Source organism: Chrysochloris asiatica, unplaced genomic scaffold, assembly GCF_000296735.1.
Source record: "Chrysochloris asiatica unplaced genomic scaffold, ChrAsi1.0 scaffold00086, whole genome shotgun sequence".
Classification (NCBI taxonomy): Eukaryota; Metazoa; Chordata; class Mammalia; order Afrosoricida; family Chrysochloridae; genus Chrysochloris; species Chrysochloris asiatica.
This window is the reverse complement of record NW_006408604.1, coordinates 8,804,731-8,822,821: the sequence shown is the minus strand read 5'-3', so window position 1 is coordinate 8,822,821 and position 18,091 is coordinate 8,804,731. Positions and strand designations below refer to the sequence as shown.

Here is an 18,091-nt window from a genome sequence, read left to right as displayed (position 1 = left end):
ACAGATACTGATCAAGGTCCTTTCCTTATTTCCGTAATACCACCTAAGACAGTGATGAATTGATATGCCACCAATCATGATTTTGTGATAATTTCTTTTGTTTACTATTAGCTACACAATTACAAATCCTTTCGATGCCATATGGCTTCATGTTGCTGGTTTCCCTCATCTGGATGATTTGTCTTTGTCCCAGATAAAGTTTAATAAAGGGTCTTTATAAAATATGCTTGAGTTTGGGGTCTTTTCCTCACTAAGACACTAGAAAAGAGCAGATGAGGGATTTGACCCCTTGGCTGGACCCCATTCTTAGGTCACCGCAATCATGAGTATCATATTCACACTGCTAAGTGAGCAAGCCATGCTCTGTTTCAAGGCCAAGAAAGGTTTCCCAGTCCTGGAGATTCCGTGAGGACTGAAGTCTTCAATTGAAGAGTTGTTTAATCCATGCTCTATTAGCATTAAAGATGATTTTGAGTTTTTCTGGTTGATCCTTGAGTTGCTACTTTTGCCTGCTGTGAAGAATGCTATTTGGTACCAAAAGGCACCTGTCAATATTTCTCTATTAGATTTAAAGCTCCTAAGGACAGAGATTATGTTTTTGTACCTCTAACACCACATTCCCTGGAATACATGGAGATAGATGCTTCAAAAAGTCTGTGAAAAGATCCCATTATCTTTAAGGTCCATTTTCCCATGAGCTTTCTATACATGTTTATTGAATGAATGACCATGCACTTTAATGTTGCTCTCTTATCCCCCTGCAGAGAGTATACACATGCAAACTGTAGACCTTCAGATTCCACATAAGGACTCTGACTGTGTATTAAGTGTTTATCTTAAAATTTGGAACTCAGTTTTTTAATTTTTAAAAAAATTTTCTGCTTTTCTAGGTGATCGAGATGACATGACATTTTTCATTATCTCTGGATTGGTTTCCATGGCAGAGATCTGGGAGAGGAGTAATGTGGATGGGGCAGTTGTTTCAGTTCTGAAGGTTAGTGCCAGAAATGTTACAAGTTTGTTCTTGCCTTTACTGACTTTATTCTACTCAACAACTGTTCAGTTTCATTATTTTCCCAGAGAGTTCAAGGAAATGGGTCATGCTGGGCTGATGAAAGAAAGATTAACGATCCAACTTCAGGACAGCTGTGTGTTGTTTACAGTTGATTCCAACTCACAGCTACTCTTTGGACAGAGTAGAACTTCTCCATAGGACTCCTAGCTTGGAATCCCTATGGGAGCAGATCACCAGTTGTTTTCTCCCTTGGATGGTTGAACCGCCGACCTTTCAGTTAGCAGCCAAGTGCTTAACCATTGTGCCAGCAGGGTTCCTTGCTAGATGATGGGAATGAGATATATGTAGAGTTTGAAGACCATGTCTTATTTGCACAGGTAAATGGTGTTAGGCACCCTAGTGGCCTAATCTAGTAGGAGACCCCAAGAAGATTATCAGGACTCGAGTTCGATGCAAAAGCAAGAGGTTTATTGATTATTTGCCAGCACGCTGGGGTCCACCTTCACAGACTCCTAAAAACAGGAGACAAAGGCGACCCTGACTCACTATACACACAAGTTTTTATAGGGTTTCAGGGGGCAGATTTGTGCAACAGCATGTGTATGGTTTCTGATTGGTTACTTATTCATAATCTATATTTCTACTGGTTTTGGCATGAAGCAGGCAGCTTTGGCAAGAGATAATACAGTTAATCGCAAATGCGGCTAGGATGTTTTCTTAAGACAGTTGTTTACAGCTGTTGTATTCTTAGCTGTCTGGGTCAGTTTGATCGTTATGAACTTTTCAAGGATTATTTTGACATTAAGGCCTGGAGGACTGGCCTTGTCCTTGGAGGGAACTAAGGAACAAAGGAACTAAGGCCTAGTCTATTTGGAATGCTTCTTGAAGCCTGGCTAAAGTCTGGTCAAGTAGTTAAGCTACATCAGTTAGGGCCTTACAATAGGATTTTACTTTATCCTGGACCCAAGATAAATGCAGGCTCTGCTTCTCATGGTACAAGGATAGACACAAAATTCTCCTTGTGTGCTATAGGTGCTACTCATAATTAGGGTTCATATCCCTGAGCAGCAATAGTAGCTTTGTCCTGTTCAGTGCACAATATGTGGTACATTCCAGAAAAATGGATGGAATATGTGAAAACAAATTTACAGACACAGTACAGCTTTTAACTTTTATTCCTGCTGAAAATATAAGATTTTTCTGCCAAATTTATGAGTTAAATACAATTTAGTGTAATAAGGTATTTAATATATAATTGGGACAATTAAAAATAATCCTATAAAGAAAACAAGGAGAAAAAAATGTCAATAAACAAAACATAACTGAAATAAGAACAAAATCTCAAGTTCTAGATAGTATATTCATTCTTCCTCTTAACGTGGGTGAAAGGTTCCCAAGCAGAAGGTAGTTACTGCACTGGATGCTCACATCTCATTTATTCCAGATTTGACAGCCACAGTAAGGAGATGAACCTAAGTCTTTTTCTCTTTCAGTGAGGTCTGAGAAAACGCAGGTTTGCAGGACCTGTGAGGCTCGATTTCATTTGTCTGTGTTTGTAGGCCTCATTTAAAAATAGGTGCTCTCCTTCCCTGTGGTGTTCAGTTGCAAATATTCCAGAGTGCCTTTTTTGTAGCTGGCTATCCGTGTTGGTTTTCTGCTTCTTATCCCTGAGGCCTGTCTTTTTTGTAAAGAGTTGGCGAGCATGTCTGAGAATTCTGCTTGTAAGCGCTGTTGATTCTCTCTGTAAAGGGGAGGGGAAAGGAAAATGGAAATTCTTAGCAATTTATGTAGAATACCTCTTAGCTCTAGAATAACCAGTTCGACTCACCAAATACTCACTGACTACATATTTTGTGCTCCACGTGGCTAGACTTCTACAGGAAGTACAAAAAATACAAAGGGACCCATCACTCCTGCTACACAAGTTGTTATGGAGTAAACAGAATATCTTTCAAATGGAAAATGATAGTTCAGTTTCACAGTGAAATAATCTGCTGCTTGAATTAGAACTTCTGGTATGGTACTGTAGGATCAGCACTGGACTGTGCTCCACAAGGTCAGCACTGCAAACCCACCAGTTACTCCTTAGAAACCTTATACAGGGTTGCTTTGAGTAGGAACTGACTTGAAGGCACTTAACAACAACAAGGTCAGCAGTTCGAAACTACCAGCTGCTCCTCAGGAGAAAGATGAGGCGTTCTGCTCCCATAAAGATTAACAGCCTCGGAAACCCTGTGCAGGGTTGCTATGAGTCAGAACTGACTCCATGGCACATAACAACAACAACAACAAACAACAAAGAATTAGAAGGCATGGCTAGGAGGAGCTAAATTTATGTATGGCGGAAATACATGCCAGGGAAAAGAAGCCAAGAAAATTCTAGGCTCCTCCCACACAGCCCTGAAAAGTCATTGGGCTCAACAGACCTAGGAGTGTGGAGCCTGTTTGTAAAAGTCTTAGAATGGTTTGAGGGATTCCAGAGTTTGGAAAGAAACTATGGTTCTTTTAGTAAGGGGGCCAGGTCACCCGGGCCCCAAGAAAGATCAAGGTTATTTTGGCATCTGGTATGAATTTAATTGTGTCCCTTCCCCAAAATGGGTTGGAATCATAACCCCTATATCTGTGGATGTAATCCCATTTGTGAATAGGGATTTCTTTGTGATGTGGTTGCACCTTGTCAGTGTAGGGTGTGTTCTAAACCTGTCTGCATCAGTGTCTCAGCAGTGAGATGTAGGCTGGGTTGGAATAGCAGAGAGGCTGTTATCAGAGGTGGACATTCATTCTCACAGCAATTGAGTCCATTCTGACTCAGAGTGACCCTAAAGGACAGAGTAGAACTCCCCCATAGTTTCCCAGGCTGTGGTTAGTGATCCAGTGCTTAACCCACTGCACCACCAGGGCTCTGATCCTAGTTCTGAACAATCCAGTGTTAACAGTTCAGATTTTGTGTCAACTTGGGTAGGCCAGGGTTCTTCATGGTTTAACAGTGATGATGTAGTATTAGATCTTCATGATGAAATGGTTATGATAAAATCACCCCCATGATGTGATCTGATGTGATCAGCCCTGATCTGATATAATTCCTATGTGTTGTAAATCCTCATGTCTATGATGTGAATGAGGTGCGATGTGATCTATAGGATTAAGTTGTATGTAGGGTCAATCTCTTAAAATATTTGTTGTTGTTGTTAAGTGCCGTTGAGTCAGTTCTGACCCATAGCAGCCCTGTACAAGGTTTCTGAGGTTGTAAATCTTAACAGGAGCAGAAAGCCTCATCTTTCTCCCATGGAGCGGCTGGTAGTTTTGATCTGCTGACCTTAAGGTTTGCAGCCCGATTAGTAACCACTATGCTACCAGAGCTCCTTCTTCTGAAATATAAAAGAGATTAAATAAGCAAACAAAGCTCAGAGGGACCTACTACCACTGAGAAAGAAGAGCTGCGAGTAGAGTATGTTTTTTGCATCTAGGGTCCCTGCATTGTGAAACTCTAAGATACAGAGGGAAATTGATGCCAAGACACATGAAGATCTAGGAATGTTGGACCTACTGGTGCTGAAAGGAGACAAGGACCTTTCTCTAGAGCTGGAGCTCTGAATTCAGAGCTTCTAGCCTCCTAAACTTCTGTTTGTTAAAGGCATCCACTTGTGGTATTTCTGTGATAGCAGCACTAGATAACAAAGACACCCCGTTTCTAATAGTCAGAGAAGAGAAGTTTCTAAAGTTGCTCCTAGGTATATAGTCCATAAGTTTGTATTCACTATATCATCACCACCTACAAAGCTGCTGCTGCTGCTTGGTGCAGTCAAGTCGGCGGTCACACTCACAGCAACATTTTATAGGGCTTCTGAGGCTGCAAATCTTTATGGGAGCAGAAAGCCTCATCTTTCTTCCACTGCGTAGCTGGTGGGTTTGAACTGCTGACCTTGCAGTTGCCCAATGCGTAACCCACTATACCACCAGGGCTCCACAAAGCACACTCCCCAAATTAAATTGGTTGTATGTAGCACTATTTACACAGTGAAGATCCCCAATGTCTTCCTCCCTGCCAAGCAGCTTACACAGTTGGAGGGGTTGGCAGGTTGTACTCCTGGTCCTTCACCCCCGTCAGCCAGTATGTGGTCTCAGTTCCTCGTCCCTAGTGAACAAAAAAAAAGTATGCATTACAGACACAGAAGAGACAGGCAGTTCTAGTTCACTCTACAACAATCTTCTTTTCCCCAGAGACATTCCACTTCCAAATCTCTCATCAGCTCCAATATTTAAGCATATCACACGTTTCTGATATGATTTGCATTATCTGTAGGCATAACTTTATTTCCAAGTGCTATTTTAAAGACAAGTCCTTTATTCACCGAATATTTTTTCAAGTAGCATGTTCTCTTTATTGTCCCCTAAAACATTTCAAAAACCTTGCTATAGCAATAATGCAAGAACGCTAAATTAAAGAGGATGAACATTTACCCATTAATCCTGATATGCCAACAAATTTTAATTGTCCACATTTTCTTCTAGCTCTTTCTTTTTGCCAGTTTCCCTTCCTTAATTGTATAAATTATAAACACATGTGCATTACTCTAAACATTCACTAAATTATACTTGTTGGGTCCCACCTGGAAGCTATAAAAAGAATGGAAACTTACTGGAAACCCTGTATTTGTTAGAGCTTGTAATTGAAAAGGATGCTGGATGGTTATATTTCATTGAATATAATAAATCATCATTTAATAAAGAATTCATGTAATAAATCATATAATAAATACAATAAATCAATCATTTAAGAAAAACAGCAGTTTGCTAACTGTATTCAGACTGCATTAATCCAAAAACCACTTACATTATTTTTTGAGGGGTGGGAGTGCTTTATGCATTAAGATATATTTATGGAGAGCTCAAAAATAAGGATGCTGTTAGGACAGTTCTATATAGAAGGAGGCTTTTGCAAGTTGCAATAGAAAGGTAACGATCAGAAGCATTCTGGCTACTGGAATTGGATAATCAGTCGGTAATCAGCTTCAGACCAGGGCTTCAAACCCTTTTATTCTGGTGCGACCCCTCTGCTGAGAATTTGCCTTTCCACACCAAATACAGTGAAATCAGAATCTAGATTTTAACCCGATTCCCAGATGATTCTTATGTATACCTGAGCATTAAAGCCCTGCTTCAGACAAGTTGTGAAAAGATTGTAATGACCTATGAAAAGCAGACTGACAGACAGTTGGAGACAGTTGGGTGACACTGGAAGGCAGCTGCTCTACATTTGTGGAAAAACAGAGAGTTTAGAGTAATGATGTACTTTAGCATGAGTAATGGTTTGGGTTTAAGCAGTTGAGATGTGCTTATTCCCATGGTACTGAAACCTAATACAGGCATAATTAGCTCTATGATAAAGCAGCTATGAGCCGCTAATCAATTGAAGGTGTTTCCTTTGGGGTGTGGCCTGCTTCCAATATAATGGACACGCAGAAGGGACTCTCTCTTTCTCTTTTGCTGGGGACCTGGGGCTCCACAATTGTAAGATAATAAACTTCTCTTTGTATATATACATATATGTTTCACTGGTTTTGCTCCTATAGAAAACCTGGCCTAAGACAGTATGCATCACTATCAGTTGAAATTTTTGTTTAAAATAGATTTCTGGCGGGGAGTTGGAGTTCCTAGGTGGTGTCAACAGTTAACATGCTCAGCTTCTAACTGAAAGTTTATAAGTTTGTGTCCACTTAGAGATACCTCAAAAGAAAGGCCTGATGATCTGAAAAAACAACCGTTAGAAACTCTGTTGATCACAGTTCTACTCTGATACACATGGGTCACCATGAATGGGAGCCGATCCATTATAACTGATTAAACTGATTAGTGGGGAGTCCATGTATCTGCATTTTAACAAGCACCCAGATGATTCTGTGTCAGGAGTCTGTACCACACTGCTCCAGAGCTTCAGAACAGAGAAAAGAGTTGACCTTACATAGTAGCAGCATCTTGCAGAGACAGTAAAAAAGATGGGCATTTTCATTTAAGTTAAATAAATCCAGGACCATGTTGTAGTTCTCTGGATTAGAGGAATTGGGGACAAAATGTGGAATATAAGTAGAAGAAATGTGGCAGCATTTTATAGCATATTGGTCATATTTCAAACTACTAAAAGGGCTCTGAGGAGAAAAGCTCTGGCTTCTCCTATGGGGTTTAGTGAGTGCGATGAGCACAGAAAAGGATTCTTTATCTTCATACTCCTCAACTGCACCGTCCAGAGAGTGCTCATTCTAGATGTTCATTCGAAGAGAGGTGGCACATGTGTCTGTGTACAGCCTCTGCAGTTCTTTACCTTTAAGTATGTTTCCCCTCTCACTTCATATAGGAACTGACATTCGGTTCTCTTCAGTATGGCTATAGTGGACCCACTCACATGAATTCTCAAGGCTGCAAATGCAAAACAGATGAGTGAAAATCATGCCCGTTTGAAGTCTGCTTGATTTGGGTGTTCTTGATATCTTAAATACTTTAGTAGACGAACACTTTAAAAGAATATCATTGAGATAAGAAATATTATCATACCTGAGAAGAATGAAGGTCTGTCACCAGTTTTTAGGGTGCAGAATAACAGGACTCCCTGGTTGTACTCCACAGATTCTCATTCCAGCTCACAAAAGTAACCCCAGGGCCTAGTTCTGGATTTGGTTTGTGATAGTGAGCTTGAGAGAAGGAATTTGTTTTGGGATTCCCGTGTAAAAGTTCCAATGTGAGGGGGCCTCAAAATTTCTTAGAAAAATTGAATGAAAAGATACTAGAATATTTTCATGAACTTTTTGAGCTCCCCTCTTAATTAGCTAAAGTGTTGAGAGAAAAGTCAATATTTAGCAGATTTACAGTCTTGATTTTCTCAAATTTGAATCTTCAGGGATACTGTTAGCCTTCTGACAAAAAAGTGCTAAGGCTATTCCAATTCACAGAACCACTGTTATACCTTTGCTATTATGAGTGCCTAGTAGCTACATCACAAACAATTACAAAAGTAAGAGTAATAGCAACCTCACTATGTCTATCGTTAGTCAGAAGATCAGATCAAGTCCTCCCAGAACCCCTCCCAGAAAGGTTGGTATTCTATCTTCAATTTATAGTTTTATCTTTCTGAGACTTAGAAAGATTAGGTCATTTTCCCTCCAACTCACACAGTTAGTAACTTGTATTGTTGTTGTTGTTAGGTACCATTGAGTCAGTTCTAACTCATAGAGGCCCTGTGCACAACAGAATGAAACACTGCCTGATTCTGTGCCATCTCCATCTTCACAACTGTTATGTTTAAACCCATTGTTATCAACCCATTTCATTGAGGGTCTTCATTTTTTCCCCTGACCCTGACTTTACCAAGCATGGTGACCTTCCCCAGGAACTGGTCCTGCCTGACAACATGTTCAAAGTACAAGAGATGAAGTCTGGCCATCATCACCGTACTGCTTCCAAAACAAATTTATTTTCCTGACAGTTCAATATTCTTTTTCAACACCATAATTCAAGTGCATTTGTTCTTCTCTGGTCTTCCTTATTTATTGTCCAGCTATCTGGTAGCGTAGTGGTTACGAATCGGGCTGCGAACCTTAAGGTCAGCGGTTCGAAACTACCAGCTGCTCCGCGGGAGAAAGATGAGGCTTTCTACTCCCGTAAAGATTTACACCCTCGGAAACCCTATACAGGGTCGCTATGGGTCGGAACCGACTCGATGGCACATAACAACAACAACAATCACATGCATATGAGGTAACTGAAAAAACCATGTCTTTAGTCAGGGACATTTTAGACTTCAAAGCGACATCTTTAATCTTGAACACTTTACAGAGGTCTTTTGAACAGATTTGCCTAGTACATCATTTGATTTCTTGACTGCTGCTTCCATGATGTTGATTGGGGAGCCAAGTAAAATAAAATCTTTTACAACTTCAATATTTTCTACATTTATCATGATGTTATATATTGGTCCAGTGTTAAGGATTTTTGTTTTCTTAATTTTGAAGTGTAATCCATACTGAAGTCTTTAATCTTCATCAATAAGCATTTTATATCCTCTTTACTTTCCAATAGGCAAGGCTGTGTCATCTGAGTATCACAGACTATTGATGTCTTCCTCCAATACTTATGCCACGTTCATCTTCATATAATCCAGTTTCTCAGATTATTTGCTCAGCATACAGATTGAATAAGTATAGTAAAGGAATGTAATGCTGACACACATCTTTCCTGATTTTAAACCATTTAGGAGTCCTGGTATGGCTCTGTGGGTTAATGCACCAGACTGCAAAGCCATTTGAACTGCAAGGTCGGTGGTTCAAGCTCACCAGCTGCTCCTCAGAAACCCTATACAGGGTTGCTATGGGTTGGAACCAACTCGATGGCACTTAACAACAACAACAACAAGTATCCCCTTGTTCTGTTCTGCCTGTTGTCCTTTATACAGGTTTCTCAAGAGGACAATAGTGTTCTGGAATTTACATTCTTTGCAATGATATCCATAATTTGTTATGATCCACACAGTCGAATGACTTTGCATAATCAAGAAAACTCACATAAATATCTTTCTGGAATTTTCTGCTTTTAGCCAAGATTCATCTGACATCAGTAGTGATATCCTTTGTTCCATGTCCTCTTCCAATCTGGCTTGAATTTTTGGCAGCTCCTTGTTGATGTACTGCTGTAACCATATTAGAATTATCTTTAGCAAATTTTCCCTGCTTGTGTTATTAATGGTATTATTCTATGGTTTCCTCCTCCTGTTGGGTCATCTTTCTTTGGAATAGACATAAATAGTGATCTTTTTCAATCAATTGGCCAGGTATGTCTTTCAAATTTTTTGGCACAATTGAATTAGTGCCTCCAGTACTGCATTAGTTTGTTAAAATATTTGAATTTGTATTCTCTCAGTTCCTGGAGGCTTGTTTTTGGCCAAGGTGTTCAGTGCAGTGTGGACTTCTTTCTTCAACACCATTGACTCTTGATCATCTGCTACTTCCTGAAATGGTTGAAAATCAACCAATTCTTTTTGGCAGAGTGATTCAGTTTATTCCTTCCATTTTCTTCTGGTGCTTTCTGTGTTGTTCAATATTTTGCCCATAGGATCCTTCAATATTGCAACTAAAGGCTTGAATTTTTTCTTCAGTTCTTTTGGTTTGAGCAATGCCAAAGCATGTCCTTCCAACTCCATGTGTTTGCACATTCCATTATAATATTTGGCCTTGTCTTCCCAAGTTACCTTTTGAAATCTACTGTTCAGCTCTTTTACTTCATCATTTCTTCTATTTGTTATAGCTCTCTAAGTTCAAGAGCAATTTTCAGAGTCTCTTCTGACAATCATTTTAGTCTTTTCTTTCCCTCTCTCTTTTCTTTTCTTTCTTTCTTTCCTATGTTTTTAATGACTTCTTGCTTTCTTCATATATGATGTCCTTGATGTTATCCAACAACTTGTCTGGTCTTTGGTCATTCGTGTTCAGTGAGTCAAACCGATTCTTGAAATGGTATCTACATTAAATTGGGATATACTCAAAGTTATATTGAGACTCTTGTGGACTTGTTTTAATTTTCATCAGCTTCAACTTGAATTTGCATAGGAGCAGTTGATGGTCTGTTCTGCAGTTGGCTCCTGCCCTTGATCTAACTGATGACATTGAGATTATCTATTGTCTCTTTACACAGATGCAGTTAACTTGATTCCTGAGTATTCTACCTGGTAAGACCCAGTCATCTGTTGTTGTTGTTGTTAAGTGCCGTCAAGTCGGTTCCGACCCATAATGACCCTGTACAGGGTTTCTGAGGGTGTAAAATCTTACGGGAGTAGAAAGCCTCATCTTTCTCCCGTGGAGCGCCTGGTAGTTTCGAACCGCTGACCTTAAGGTTCACAGCCCAATTGTAACCACTACGCTACCAGAGCTCCTTAAGACCCAGTCATCTAGTGGCTGTTTATACTGTTGTTTTGTTTTTAAAGGAAAAGCAAAAGGTATTTGCAATGAATAAGTCACTGGTCTTGCAAAATTCTATCATGTGATCTCTAGCATCATTTCTACCACCAAGGCCATATTTTTTAATGGTGGCACTGTAAGATCAGCATTGAATGCAAACCACAAGATTGGCAGTTCAAACCCACCAGTTGCTCCTTGGATACCCACATAGGGTTGTGTTGACTCGGAACTGATTTGATGGTACTTAGCAACAACACTGATCTTTATGTATTCCATTTCATTTTTGATGACTCCACCTTTTCTAGAGTCATACTTCATACATTCCATGTTCCTTTTATTAATGGATGTTTCAGCTGTTTCTCTTCATTTTGAGTTGCATCCCATCAGCAAATGAAGGTACTGAAAGCTTTGCTCCATTAATGTCAAAATGGTCAACTCTACTTTGAGGAGGCAGCTGTTCCCCAGTCATATTTTGAGTGCCTTCCAACCTGAGGGGCTCATCTTCACGTACTACATCAGATAATGATTTTCTGCTTTTCATAAGTTTTCAGTAGCTAACCATTTAGAAATAGCCAGCCTCTCCTTCTTCATAGCCTGTTTTAGTCTGGATGATCTACTGAAATTTATCCACCATGGGTAATCCTGCTTGTATTTAAAATACTGGTGGCATAGCCTCCAGCAAGATACAAGAATACCACAAGATACCACAGCAAGAATACCACAAGATACCTCCAGCAAGATACCACAGAATAAACAAGTGACAAATGAATGGTGGAGTGATTTGCATAGTTAGGATGTAATCCAACTCCATCTGACTCGAACCTGTGTTCTTTATAACACGAAGTTTTCAGTACAAGCTGTTGTTGTTGTTAAGTTCTGTTGAGTCTGTTCTGATTCATAGCAACCCTGTTTAGGGTTTCCAAGGAAGAGCTGGTAAGTTTGAAATGCTCACCTTGTGGTTCAAACTGACCTTCTGGTGCAGTACATTATTGTGCAGTGTCACACCAGAACACCTCGTACCGGATTATCAGTTGTTGCTGTTTTTAGATATCAGAGAGTAGATTTTAACTCGTGGTGAACCCATTGACTGACAATATATAATTTTGTCTTCTGTGTTTTAAAAAGCTTGCACAAACATCTACCAATGCTTTCCCTATTTTTCTATATATTTATTTTACTATCCATGTAGATGTCAATTACTGAGTATTTACTACATGCAACATACTGTGCCTCTACCTTACTAGGCAAATGCAATGTGACTGTTGTTAGGTGTAGTTGAGTCAGTTCTGACTCACAGCCATCCTTGCACACAGAATGAAAGACTGCCTGATCCTGCGCCATCCTCACAATTGGTATGCTTGAGCCTATTGCTGCTTCCACTGTGCCAATCCATCTCCTTGAAGTTCCTTCTCCTTTTCACTGACCCTGCACTTTACCAAGCATGATGTCCTTCTCCAGTGACTAGTCCCTCCTAGTCCAATAACTAATAACACGTCCAAAATATGAGAGATAAAATCTCATCATCCTGGCTTTCAAAGAACATTCTGTCTGTACTTTTTCCAGAACACATTCGTTTTTCCTTCTGGCAGTCCATGGTATTTAAAAAAAATATTCTTCTACAACATCATAATTCAAATGCATCCATTCTTATATGGTCTTTCTTATTTACTGTCAAACTTTAACATGCATATGAGGCTATTGAAAATATCACAGCTTGGGTTAGGCACAGCTTAATCCTTAAACTGAAATCCTTGCTGTTGAACACTTTAAAGAGCTCTTGTGTAGCAGAGTTGCCTAATGCAATACATCGTTTGATTTCCTGACTGCTATTTCCATGAGTGTTGCTGGTGGATCCAAGCAAAATGAAGTCATTGACAACTTCAATCTTTTCTCCATTTATCATGATGTTTTTTATTGGTCTAGTTGTGAGGATCTGTGTTTTCTTTACATTGAGGTGCAATCCATACTAAAGGTTGTAGTCTTCGATATTCATCAGTAGGAATTTAAATCCTCTTCACTGTCATCAAGCAAGATTATATCATCTGCATATTGCATGTTGTTAATGAGTCTTCTTCCAATCCTGATGCCATGATCATCTTCATATAATCCAGTTTCTTGGATTATTTGCTCAGCATACAGATTAAATAAGCATGGTGAAAGAATACAACCCTGGCACACACCTTTCCTGATTTAAAACAATTCAGTGTCCCCTTATTCTATATATAGGTTCTGCATGAACATAATTAAGTGTCCTGAATTTTCCATTCTTCACATTGTCATGGCCCAATAGTTGAAAGCCTTTGCATAGCCTTTGTCATATAACCAATACTTCAGTTTTTTTTTTTCCTTTAGTAAACCTAATTAAGGTGTACCTGACCCAAGCCATGATATTTTTAATTCCCTCATATACATGCAAAAGCTGGATAATGAATAAGGAAATCCAGTGAACAATCAACGCATCTGAATTATGGTGTTGGTGAAGAGTACGGAAAATATCAAAATACAAATAAATTTATCATGGAAGAAGTGTGGTCAGATTGCTCCTTGGAAGTAATAACATATTGTTAGGAAGGACCAGTCCTTGGAGAAGAACATCATGTTTGATAAAACGGTAGGTCAGCAAGGATCTAGCCTACTGAGTTGTTTTTTTTAATTTGCATTCATCTATACTAAATTTCAAGAGTATTCCTGGTAAGACATGCTTAAGTATATTGCGCATGAACCAAAGAAAAACAAACAGTCTAAAACTGAACAAAGAAGGAAGAATAAACGGAGTAAACAACAACAATAGAAATGTAGCAAGTACTGAATTAACACAGAATTTCTGTCTGCAACTGGGAAAGGTCATTCTGCATTTCACTGCACTTAGAAACTCCTTACTGTGCATTCATCATCTTCAATTCCCCTCTACTTGAAGATAGATTTTTGTCCTCTGAAAAAACAAACCCCATTCTTACGAAGGCCAGTAGATTCCATCCGAGAGGCTGTGTTGACAGTATCTCCAAATAGGCAATAACGAGGCATCTTGATCCCCACAACTCCTGCCGCACAGGGACCTGAAATGGAGGACAGAAAGCTGGAAGTGGCAGCAGTGGGAACTGCAGAGTGGATTTAATTAAGATGGGCGAGTCTCAGGATTACAATGCTAACAGCAACATGTCATGGAGAAGTGCTGAGGGGGTGGAATGTGAACTGTGAAGGTTGCTTTATTTATTTATTTTGGACTTTTTATTGTCAGTTGGGTGGAGATGCTTGCTTTTTGTGGAAGCTGCATAAGAGGGAAGCATCATTATTCATTGCATGCTTCAGAAAGTATTTTGTTTTAGCACAGAAATGTACCCTTGCACTACACAAGAAGGTATGTTGTCCAGAGATCTAGGGCACAAACTTGGAAGTTCTGTGTACTTTGATCTCTTTTTGTACTCTGTCCTCTGGATCTTCTGTGAGGCTTAATTAGAAAACCAAACAGTTGCCATTGAGTAGATTGTGACTCATAGTGGCCCTATGGGACAGAGTAGGACTTCCCCATAGGGTTTCTAACTCTGCAATCTTAAGGCAGCAGAGTACCTCATCTTTCTTCCCAGGAGCAGCTGGTAGCTTCAAACCACCAACCTTTCTGTTAGCAGCCAAGCGCTTAGCCAACTGTACCACCAGAGCTCCTCTGTGAGGTTTGCCAAACCAATAAAACAAACTCACTCCCATCGAGTTAACCCTGACTCATTGGGTTTCCGTGATTGTAAATAAGGAAAGAGACAGCCCTCATCTTTCTCCCACAGAGCAAGGCTGATGTGTTTGAATTGCTGACCTTTGATTAGCAATCCAGCACCAGGAGGGTTTAAAGGACCAGAAAAGGATTAAGGGAAGTAGAAGAACAAATACTAACAACGTACAGGGAGATGTGATTTAATTTAACCTAAGGAAAGACTGTCTAACAATTACAACTATTCAGTAATGGAGTAAATTGTCTTGGGAAATAATGAGGTTTGGGGGAATTCTGAGATTATTCTAAAAATGACTATATGATTATCTTATCTTAGAAAATATAATGACAATTTTTATCTTGCAGAGAATTAATCTAAATGATTTCGGGTTCTTCTCAACTGTATTTTTCTATGATATTTTTAACTCACCTACTCTAATCTCTCAAGGCTAGAGAACTTTCATGGTCTTCGAAGCAACCTGAGTACTTTCTGTAATGTTGGAAGGAAGATGGGAGGGAAAAGATGGTGGCGGCATAAGTGCTCTTTTTTTATAGGAAATGGACAAACTTGGTTTTTAATCTCCTGGTAGATAATACAATCCACTTAAGTTAATACAATCTGTTAGTGGAAAAAAGTATACAGAGGTCAGCTGGAGGGAGAAGGTATGAATGGGGAGACAATAAATATATAAAATAGTAAACATAGTGACTAAATAGGAAGTCCAAATCTTATTTTAGAAACTGGTTGGTGTTTATCATTTCAGGAGTTAACAGTTGTGTTGTGATGAATTATTTAATATGTCTCCACTAGCCTTGGTCTGTGGTGTAGAGAATTATTTAATATGTCTTTACTGGCCTTGTCTTTGTAATTCCCACCAAACAACTCTTTTTAAAATGTTGTTGTTAAGTGCCATCGAGTTGGTTCCAACTCATAACAGCCCTATAAAGGGTTGCCAAGGAGCAGTTAATGGGTTTGAACTGCTAACCTCATAGTTAGCAGTCAAGTGCTTATTCTACAGTGCCACACAAAAATTCCCTTTATCCTGACAGATCTGGGTAAGAAATAGGTGGGAGAAGATACTGATAGGATGACAATCATTCAGCTATGAATGTTAGCAGAGTTTATTGAATTGTAAAAACTCTAAACTCTAGCATGGGTATAATATGAACCATCTCAGAAGCAGGAGGGGAATCACACTACTATCAAAGAGCCAGCGAAGGAGCATTTCCTTTGGACCCTGAAATCCCTGCTCATTGAACCTCCTCAACCCAGGGACAGAAGGCTGTGATACTGGAGGAGTGGCAGAAGAGCAGCAGCAGCAGAGCCAAGAACTGGAGCATGAGACAGAGCAGTGGGCTTCCAAGCCCACGGAGCTTAAAGCTTGGAGCAAGTAAAAGCTGAGTGACTTTGGGCAGGAAGCTTGCTTATAGAGTGGGGTGCCTCCAGGTACTTAAGTGGGGGAGTTAGGTTTACTGAGCCATAGAGCTAGAGACTTGTGCCGTCAAGCTGAGGCTTATGGTGGAGCAGTATATCCTGTGGGCATTTATATACAGCCCTAAACGAACTTTGTAATGCTAGTTGGGCAGAGAGAGGCGTGCCTGAGGAGAAGCCGTCCTAACTGGAACAATTGTGCCCTGAGCATTTCTGACCTGAATTGTAACCTGTTACCTTCCCTAATAAACCCCATAACCCAGTAATAATGTCTAAGTTCTGTGTGGCCATTGCAATGAATTCTTGAACTCAATATATGTAGATGGTGCTGTGAGTGGGATGGCTTGGTGTACATCTTTTTTTTTTTTTTTTTGCAACAGTGAACAACCAAGAGAATCTTAAATGCTATTTCCTAGAATTCTGTAGTGACTGTGGCTAGATATGTTAGGATATAAAATAGGGCATAATTCAAAAGTAAAGCTTGTTGAAACTGATTATATTTGAAGACCTTTTATCCTTTCTAATTTAGTTGTTACTCAGAGGTACATATGGTTCCCATTCCAATGCTCAATTCCATACCAGAGTGCACGCCAATGCGGATCCATATTGGCAGGCCAGGAAGATGCTCCAGCTGGAAGGTCCCCATGAAGCTGAGGATATCCAGGGCCATCTTTGCAATGTCTATTGCATGCCGATTGCCATTTCTCTTAGGCAAACCGCTAGCCACCATGTAGGCATCACCAATAGTCTCCACCTATGGAAATAATTTATCAGTAGATCTGTCCCTTTGAAAGGCATAGATATTAAACAGAACCAGTTAATCATATATCAATTGCCAAAGTTGATTGGCAACTCAGTGTGAGCATAGTCCTTTACACTCTTTGTGTGGCCAATTCAAGAGCAGTTCTATGCTAATTTCTTAACAGTCTTTATAGTCTAGAGAAATGGGTGATAAAATAGTTATAAAGAACTTTATTCATATCAGAGTACTTAATAGTAATACAAATCATTCAGATGTAGTGACAATTCTATTAATGTTTAAATCTAAATGGTTTTATGCAAATTGCGGAACTGGTCCTCAAATCTCAGAGAAAACATTAACATTTTCTAATGGATTGTCATTGCTTTATTAAATTTATTTAAGAATACCCTTAATTACCAGAAAAGTCATCCTTAGCATTTATCAAGTTTCACATTACACCTACTCCTCACTTATCAACTATGAATTATCCTACATCTTGCATATAATGACTTAAAAAAACTTCTCAGGCAGCACGTCTGATTGTGTGGGCCTCATGTGAGTCCCTGACTAGGTCCTCAGACATCTTTTGTTGATCACCCTGAATGATATACTGGAGTATCTGGTGACAACCAGGCCACGTGAGGGACAGTGGCTGACTATTGTTGTTGTTGTTGTTAAGTGCCTATTGGATCTCTTCAATCATGAAGTCTCAGTCTGACCACAGAAGGTGCATGGAAGGAGGGGTGATAACAATGACACAAGTTTGGACAGGGGTCTGAAGGTGCCAGGACGGTTGGTATGGTGAAGCAGAGGATGAAGTGCGGGGGGGAAAGGGAGCCATATGGGACTGAGGAGCTGGGACAGCTGAAGGGTGAGCAGGGCTCCTGTCCAGGGTGAACAACAGGTGGTGGTAGGTGAGGGGAACCTGCCAACCACCACTCATAGCACCTTCAACCCCCACAGGCTTGGTGGTGGTGGGGAAGGTGTGATGATGAAGAGGGGCCCACATATCATGCACATCTCATGACATGCTGGGGGTGCCTGACAATTGGTAAGCAACTGGGGGACACTGGGGCTAAGATGAGGTACAGTCCCCCAAAACTCACATAACATAGGTTTTGCATAATGACCTGGCCTTTAGAAGCTAACCATGTCAATAAGTAAGGAGTGGGTGTAATTTTATTTATATAATCATATGCATAGTTCTGTATGTGTTGGTTAGTTAGGTTCTCTTTGCCAACTTTCTCTAAAATGTATTTAACAA

General features: G+C 39.8%; 1 protein-coding gene across 1 annotated transcript in view; it reads right to left on the bottom strand.

Moving 5' to 3' along the window:
- Nucleotides 1–2,581: 2,581 nt before the first annotated feature.
- The window catches only part of GUCY2C (guanylate cyclase 2C (heat stable enterotoxin receptor)), a 91,354-nt gene continuing 75,844 nt past the window's right edge, over nt 2,582–18,091 (bottom strand). The window contains exons 23-27 of the mRNA XM_006866036.1: nt 16,665–16,839; nt 13,911–14,009; nt 7,335–7,429; nt 5,074–5,150; nt 2,582–2,756 (exon numbers count right to left, since the gene is read on the bottom strand). Coding sequence (XP_006866098.1) covers nt 2,582–2,756; nt 5,074–5,150; nt 7,335–7,429; nt 13,911–14,009; nt 16,665–16,839 — 621 coding nt within the window. The remainder of the gene's footprint in view (nt 2,757–5,073; nt 5,151–7,334; nt 7,430–13,910; nt 14,010–16,664; nt 16,840–18,091) is intronic.